The sequence below is a fragment of the Buceros rhinoceros genome, unplaced genomic scaffold (genome assembly GCF_000710305.1).
Source record: "Buceros rhinoceros silvestris isolate BGI_N320 unplaced genomic scaffold, ASM71030v1 scaffold33945, whole genome shotgun sequence".
NCBI lineage: Eukaryota > Metazoa > Chordata > Aves > Bucerotiformes > Bucerotidae > Buceros > Buceros rhinoceros.
In genome coordinates this window covers 7,630-16,031 of record NW_010412838.1, presented here as the reverse complement: position 1 = coordinate 16,031, position 8,402 = coordinate 7,630, and the positions used below count along the sequence as shown (strand labels likewise).

General features: G+C 48.5%; 1 protein-coding gene across 1 annotated transcript; it reads left to right on the top strand.

Annotated features, from left to right (window-relative positions):
• Positions 1-1,140: 1,140 nt before the first annotated feature.
• METTL6 (methyltransferase like 6) lies at positions 1,141-6,150 on the top strand (the record flags this gene model as incomplete). Its single annotated transcript, XM_010136543.1, has 4 exons — positions 1,141-1,535; positions 2,624-2,794; positions 3,825-3,966; positions 6,013-6,150. Coding segments are annotated over exons 1-4 (733 nt in total), but the record flags the coding sequence as incomplete, so codon positions are not given.
• Positions 6,151-8,402: the final 2,252 nt, after the last annotated feature.

The following is an 8,402-nucleotide window of genomic DNA, read 5'->3' as shown; positions in this document are numbered from 1 at the left end:
AATACAAACGTTGATCTTTTTGTAGCGTGCCAGGCGTGTAGGAGAAGTTTGAAGTTGGTTGATTTTTTTTTTTTTGAGGATGTATTCTTTTTGAGAAGTCTTTCTTTGAAGGAACCTCCTCTCTATCTCTGCCCGTTGTTTTTAAAGGATGGAGGGGTGTCTGGTTCCTGTGAAGCTGGGCAACAATTTGACAGCTCTTTGCTTCATTTGCAGACGTTTGTGCTTTGTGTCTGTACCACTAAGCCGTAACACAGGTGAAGTACTCCTCGTGCCTGGCCTCGGGTGGGTCCCGTTGGGGTTTCTGCATCACCTCTCTTTTGGTGAAATGGCACCAGTGCCTGGTTCTGGGCACTGACACACACGGGGGGCACACTTGGCTGCTGGGCTTCCCTGGGAGTCACTGGGCTGTGCGGGATTCCACTCGCAAGTGCCGCCATCCAGGATCTGGATGTCTGCTGCAAGGAGGGGTCAGAACTTGTTTAACATCTGGGAAAGGACTTGGGTCCCTTCGCAGCCTATGCAGAGCTCTGCCCGTTGCTCCGTTTCCGTTAACTCCTGAAGATAACTCCCCCTGCAACTGTTAAAAGCGAGGTGGATCCTCGGGAGGAGGCAGTGGAGGGAATGCTGACCTGGCTGGCTGTGGCATTTTGGCCGCAGTACTGGTTTTGCTCTCTTGTTCGGGTGACGTGGTGGTGTAAATGCTGATGTTGTCACCAGAGTTTTCTCAGAGGGGTGAGCAGGAAGGAGAAATGCAAACGTGAATACAGTTTGCTTCATCAACTTCAGCGGGAGTTTTAAACGTCACCAGTTTTTCAGGTTTGATTTTTTTGAGGTGTATTAGTTGGGATTAACAAGAAACAAAGCCCTTGCTTTTCTTTTAAAGTCACTTTTAGTGAAAATAAGTTCAGAGTTGCACCGTCTTTCTCTTGTTAGGTAGCGTTCTAGGATGCAGAGGGAGGAGCATCAGTCTCTGTTAAGCATCGTCTCTACCTCTGACATCAGCCTGATGTCGCCTGCGGTTGTTAGTCTGGGTGGGAGATTTCTGAAATTCAGAGAAATCCGGCGGCATTGCAGTCCATCAGGTCGGACAGATCACCGTAAAGTCGTGGTAACTGCACACTTTCTCATTTTTCCTTCTCTTTCTAGATCCTCAGTTATTTACCTCAGTTAAGTGATGGAAACATACACTGAAGACAAAGAATCACCCCTGGGTCTCTGGGTCTCTGGGTCTCTCTTGTGTGAAAGAATCTAGGATGCTCCAAGAAAGCCCATCAGCCAGCTGCTTAAATTTAGTAACAACAGCTACTGAAGATGGTGCTTTCCAAAAAAAAGGCCATGGTGCAAGAACCCTCAGCCCAGAAGAAGCTGCGAGACTGGCGAAGGATCGTGTTTTGGTGTCTGAGTTCAAGCAGCTAAAACTGGAGAAAGAAGCACAGAAGAACTGGGATCTGTTTTACAAAAGAAACAGCACCAACTTCTTCAAAGACAGACACTGGACAACCAGAGAGTTCCAGGAGTTAACAGCGTGTCGGCAGGTGAGATCTGCACACCCCTCTGTGAAAGATGGGACCCGCTGTTCCCACATGATTTCCCAACACTTACCACAAAGCTGCCAGGGTAAGAGCTGTCACACGCAGAGTTTGCAGTGCCCTGTGTCATTTCCCTGAACAGCAAAGATACCTCCTGACAGTCGGGTCCTGCAGCTGGGTGGGGGGTACCAAGGTGGAGTCCGCAGAGTTTGGTTTGTGCCCTCGGCAGACAACTCTGGATGTGAGGTTCTCGGATGCACGTTGGTGCACTTCAGAACACTGCTTTAAAGGAAAGCATCCAGAATTTACAGGCGAATTGTGAAACACCGTTAAGAGGAGTAGCCAGATGCGTCTGCTGCTCATCATAACTGAATGGAAGACAAGGCAGAAAGGGTACAGTAGTCTGTGGGTAGATGACTAAAGAAACAGGAATCTGTTCCAAAAAGATGTGTAATTCTGCCAAAATGAAGATTTCTGTTTTGTAGTGTCAGATTATCCGGTGGAGGTCTGCTTTGGTCTTTGAATCAGTGGTAGTTAAAATTGATGATAGCTATTAAAATGCTGAGAGCGCAGTGTCTCCGCCTGCTCCGTGAGGAGAACAGAGATGATGTGCTTTGTCTTCCGTTTCTTCCTCCCCAGTTTGCAGATCAGAAGCTGACCATTCTGGAAGCAGGCTGTGGGGTTGGGAACTGCTTGTTTCCGCTCCTAGAAGAAGATCCGCACATTTTTGCATACGCCTGTGATTTCTCTCCTAGAGCTGTTGAGTACGTGAAGGTTGGTGTCATATTTGGAACTTCTTATACAGTGTCTTCAGGAGCTTCTGAAGTGGCAGATGACTGTGACGACAGACCTCTCTTGCCTGCCTTTTTGTAAGAAGGGTAGAATAGCTTTTACCAAAACACGGAGACTGACCCGTTGCGCTGGAGCTCCTACACAGGAAGCCAAATCATTGCTCAAGACCTAGTTTTTCAGCGTCAGACGGTGGCGTCGTGGTACTCTGTGTATATTGCTTGATGGTTTGTGGAGGCTGGGGTTGTGGGGAGCACTGCTCGGTCTCTGCTGACAGCGAAGGCATGCTCTTCTCATTTCCCTAGAAAAATGCCACGTACAGCGCGGAGAGGTGCAAGGTGTTCCAGTGTGATCTGACCAAGGACGATCTTCTAGAAAATGTTCCTGCAGACTCTGTGGATATTGTCACGCTTATTTTTGTGCTTTCTGCCATCCATCCTGACAAAATGCATCTTGTCTTGAGGAACATTTACAAGGTAAAACCAGCTGATTTTACAGGCCTTAAAGCAGTTTCCTTCTTTTTAGCTTGAAAGTACAATTTTTCTCCGAGAAAATAACTCTTCTTGTAACGATGGTCTTCGATGCTGGACCCATGGGTGTATTTGGTTAGGTCACCTAGTGTGTGGGACTAAAATATGTTCTACAATGGGTTTTTTTCCTTCTCTTGGTATTGTGAGGTGGTTTGGATGCTGGCCGAGAGCATGAACCCCTGGCTTGGGCTATGAATGATGCTTGTGGGTTGCAGAAATGTCTGGGTTGACAGGGAGTGAATGACAGCGAACCACAGCTGACTCCCAGAAGATGCAGTGACTTGCCGTTAGGATGTTGTTCCTAAACACGCTTGATGTGTGGGGATTTACAGGTGGGGCGTTCAGAGGTGAGCATTAATCCAGAGAGACTCCTCACAAATGCAGCTAGTGTTGGATGAGGTAGGAGAGTGGTGCACATCGAATGTCTGAACTCAGCACAGCCAGCGGCCATCTACCTCTACACGTTGAACTCGTTATGGCTTGGTTTCTTTACCAAAGAGCAATTAAAAAAACCTCAAACCCGCAACACAGTTCCCTGAAATTGTTCCTTTTTTAGTTTCTAACTATATTGCAACGTTTTCATTTCTCACAGGAAAAAACTAATGTCGTGGGATTCTGAATGTTACTGTTAACCATTAAGCAAAATTGGGAGCTCGACCCAACATAGAAAGTGCTCTGTTAGGGGTTAATTTTTATTGCTAAACTGTCTATTTTCTGTATTTGAAGAGTGTTGCAAAAACCTTATTTAGCTGATCAGCACCCAGACAGGTACGTTAAAACTATCTGTAGTCTGCTGTTCTGGGGAGACGTTTTTAAGAGCACACAGTCCAGTTTGTGTGCCACTTTTCGTTGCAGGGAGAGTGAATTCAGTAAGTGTCTGTGTCATTTCAGTACAGCGTGCGTTAGGAGACCTCGTCTGGGCCGTCTGTGTGGCTGAACCCATGTACCGTATTAACGCAAGCTGCGCTCTTGGCAGGTGTTGAAGCCAGGCAAGTGTGTCCTGTTCAGAGACTACGGACTGTATGATCATGCAATGCTCAGGTTTAAACCCGGCAGCAAACTTGGAGAGAACTTCTATGTTAGACAAGATGGGACAAGATCCTATTTTTTCACTGAAGGTAAGAGGTACTGTCGAGTGCTTTATTTTCTGTGAGTCTTCTGCTTCCACTTGCTTCAGGGAGTTGCCAGCATGCCTGTGGAAGTTCTGTTTTACCCAGACGAACTGTTAAACGACGGCGTGCTTCATTTGCCGTCCTTTTTGGGAGGAAGGGTATTTAGACTGGCAGGGCTTTCTGGAGCTCACTCTCGTTTACAGGCTTCTTGTCTGGGCTACGCTGTGCCAAGAGCAGCAGGTTCTGAATTTGCTGAGCTTCATTCAGGTGTGTTATCCAAGGGAAGAGACCGCTGCTCAGTAACAGAATCGATCATCTTCGTGAACTGCAACTCAGCAGTCTTCTCGGCATCGTTCTTTGTGCAAGGCTGTTCCCGGTCTGCAAGGCGAGGTCTGCTGAACAAGTCAGTGACTTCTAAAGCAGAACCATGACTGCAGCACCAAGAAGCTCGTGCGCAAGTTCTGCTGAGATAGCACTGCCTGGCTGTGCTCACTCTGTCTGCTGCTTTTTTATTAAAGATGATGCAAAAACCATTTCCATGTGATGCAATCTTTGAGCAGTTGGTCGTTCATGCTCCTAGTGCTGTAGGAAGGAAGGTGATTATTGCAGTTTACTGGTGGAGAATTTGAAGCACAGAGACAGGAAGGAATTTGCTTAGACTCTCATGATGAGTCGGGATTACAGCTCCTCTTCTAACTCCGGATTCCTCGTGCTAAGCTGTCGTGAAGCGTTCCTTCCCCCATCAGTCATGGGGCGTTGCGTAACCAGAGCCGTGTGCTTATTTCTGTGGGGCGCTTTCTTCTTAGTCTGAAGCAAAATGCAGCCACTGAAGAGACCGATTTGGAGCCAAGTAAATGTTACTCATATTTTATGGCACAATATATTACCTAATTGCTTCTGATTTATAAAAACCATTAATCTGGTCTGAGCTCTCTTTGTTCTTTATAGGACAGAGATGACATCTAAGATAGTGCAGGCTGGGCTACAGCTTCACTGAAGCGTTTCTAGAACTGTTATTTATGGAGTGATTTTTGATTCTGTTTAAACAACCAGCAGTTACAAAGAGAACGGATGCTGAAGGGAACAAGTAGGAGACTGACCTAGCTGTGGAATTTTAAATCCCATTCTTACTGTGAGTTAGAATTGTTTCTGAATGAGAAATCCCTTGCTAGTATGCGTGTTTGCTTTGGGGGAAGAACAGGGGGAGGAGGAAGAGGAAGGACGGAGAAAAGAGAGGATTTATCTTCTATTGGTCATGTTAGCGTTGTTTTGCCGTGGGCTGGTCTGTGACCATCTCTTGGACCACCTCTGCTCCCATTTTTATCATCACGATCTCATCGGTCTCACTGATTTTCATCCAGATATTGCTTAGTGCTTGAGTAAATGAAACAAGATGCAGGAGAGGAAAAGCGATGATTTTCAATTCACGGGACAAGCCAACAGCATGAGCAGCCCTCTCTGCTGCAGAGGCCACCTCACCCTGTTTGGGAGGTGCTGCTGCCTTCCCTGAGGGACGTTGGCTGTCAGTAGATTCTTCTGTTTATGGAAGATGCTTCCAGTCTGAAGCACTTAGTGGAGGCTTGGTGCCGCCGTGTCCACTTGGCCCGTTTTTCTGTTGAGCGGTGGCACGGGAACGTCTGGTAGTGCAAGGCATTGTTCTTCCTCGAGCAGACATGTGTCCCCAAGGCTGGATCACCTGTGAAACACCTGAGATCAGGGAGGCGTTCAGCTAGCGAAGGTCAGCTGCACAAAGGGGGGATGCACCGGCGTCCGTCACAAGGAGGATGGCGAGGCTCAATAAAAATAAGAGATGTGCCAAGTTTTGGAAACTCAGCTGAGTCACTGGCTTAAGGCCTGGTGGTGCAAGTTGTCCTGCTGAGGTCGGTGCTTCTGGAGGAGATCTGTACCGATTCCGTCCAGCAGTCTGCCCGCACAGAGCAGCCTGCAATCCGAAGCCCCTGTGCTTTTCGTGCTGTAGCACACAAGAACATGTGCTCGTATAAAAATAGCTTAACATAATGTTTCTTCTTATTTTTTTGAATTCTGTTCCAGAGTTCTTGGCGCAGCTTTTCAAGGCTGAGGGATACGAGCAAGTGGTCAACGAATACGTGCAGCGGGAAACCGTGAACAGGAAAGAAGACTTGCGTGTGCCACGGGTTTTTCTTCAAAGCAAGTTCCAGAAGCCTTTCAGTACGACTTAACTTCCGGCTGACCAGCAGCAGCGTTGCTTGGCTGAGATGGAAGCCTGTCTGCTTTCATCCTCGGTCACGAAATATGAATGCTGTTTCCCGTTCGATTTAAAGACGGTCTAGTGATGCAGGCGACCTCCGGAGTGTCTGTATTGCCGCTTCTCAAGTAAACCCTGTGCAGCACTGCTGGAGGATCAGCTAAAGCAGCCGAAAGACGTTAATCTGAAGCGCTACTTTTCAGTAGTTGTTATCATCATTGTTATTTCTGGTTTTATTAAAAACTATTTTTTCAGTAAGTGTTCCGCGTTTCCCATCGCTTACGGGGTTTGTGGCCTGTTAGCGTGACGGTATTTGATCTGCTGTCAGCGCTCGCAGGACTGCTGAGTATAACGTCTCCCGTACGGGAATGGAGCAGGCTCAGCGGGCGGTATTTGATAATGGTTTCTTTCTAATGTGCTCGGCAGTTACAGATGTAAACAGGTGTTCATGGTCCAAATCAGATCCTAGTTTATCTGATTTCAGGCGTTAGAGGATCAGGTTGTCTTTAGCCCTGATTAATTCCAGACGTGCTTTGTTTGATGAGCAGAAATAGCTGAGGTTGTGCAAGTCCGTTGCCCGTCTGGCACTGCAGTCGGTGAGTCGGAAGGGCTTTCTCTGGTATCCAGTGCAGTCAGCTGCTTCTCTGCTCAGCAGAGGTCTTCATTCTTTCCGTTGCTCTCAGGAAACGTGTTGGTCTTTGCCGTTCCTGTCACTAAAAGCCACTGTATTGGTGCTATGGCTCGTAGCCTGCCACTGCCTTTGCTGCCTGGAGGAACTTCATCCTCTCCCTGCAGCAGCCCTGGAGCTCTGCTCCGCAGAACTCTTCCTTGTCCTGGACGGCATAACCGCAGAGCCTTGTCTAGATCCTCAGCCTGCCTTCTGAGCAGCGGCTCTGCAGCAGAGGAGCCTCAGAAGAGTCTGGCGACTTGTGCAGTGGCTGTGCTGACCTCGTGTGATGTCCACAAGTTGCAACAGGGGAAATTCTGATGAAATACGAAGAATTTTTTATTTGTTGTGTGTAAGGGGAGGTCAGATACTGGGACAAGGCCCAGAGAGGTTGTGGAACCTCTGTCCTTGGCAACACTTGGGAATAGACTGGGCAAGGCCTTGAGCAACCCATGCCTTTATTTGATGGTGGCCCTGTTCCAAGTAAGGGTCTGTATCACTGTGGCATGGATTGGCTCAGGCTGGGGTTGTGGTGCGTTGCTCGGTGACCCAGTCATACGCGTCTGATGTGGACCAGAGGTGAGTATTTGCCTTGGTTTATGGTAAACTAGCCATCAGATGTGAGAACGGTGGGTTTTTTCACCACTTACCGCTGGCTGTGTGTGCGTGGAGGGAAAGAAGGCGTAACTTTTCCAGCATAAAGCCTGATGTCACAAAGTTAAACCAGGCAGGACTTTTGTAACGACTCGGAGCTGCCAGAGGTCTTACCCCACTGGTATGTTTACACATAAATTTGCAGCAGATCCTTGCTTTGCGTCAGGGCACCGCAGCTTCTTTGGTCTGATACCAGTGAGCCCGAAGCTGGATTTATTGTGTTCTCAAACTTCGGCCTCAGAGGAAAAAGCAATTAAACCACACAATTCTCCTAATGACTCTCTGAGGAGGGTTGTTCCATGACATCTCCTTTTTTCTCACGCAGAGGGTCATCCTGGGGATTTGTGCCTTGCTGACCCCTGCAGCACAACCCGTTAGCTCTCTGCCATATGAGCAAGAAATGCCTAGTAACAACTACAGGGAATGAAGAAACACGTTAGAAAGGGCTGTAACAGTGGTGGCATCGTTCTGACCTGAGCAGCTGTCAGTGGCTCCCCTCAGCCAGTGTTTGTCCTCGGGGCGGTGGTTCCGCGGTGATGGTGCGTGGTCTGAGCTCCGCTGGGTTTTAGTGGGGTCTGAACCCCGTGACGCCGGGTTCCCGACGGAGCTGGTATTCGGTCCCTTTGCAGTACGCGGCACAGAACTGACCTGACGGGCTGCCTGGCCTGGCACCTCATCTCTGGCCGTCAGAGCACCAGCATGTGCAAAGGCAAGCGCATCGAGCTGGGCATCCATCGCCGAAAGGACATGAAGTGTCGGCAAGTCTAAAACGGTCAGTCCGCAGGTTTGAGTCACCCGCGGACACAGCTGCAGTAGCCGCTGACTGACCAGCTCTCGCCTGAACAATTCTCCGCCTCTGTGCGGCTGGGTGTGGCTCCATTGTCTCCGTGAACT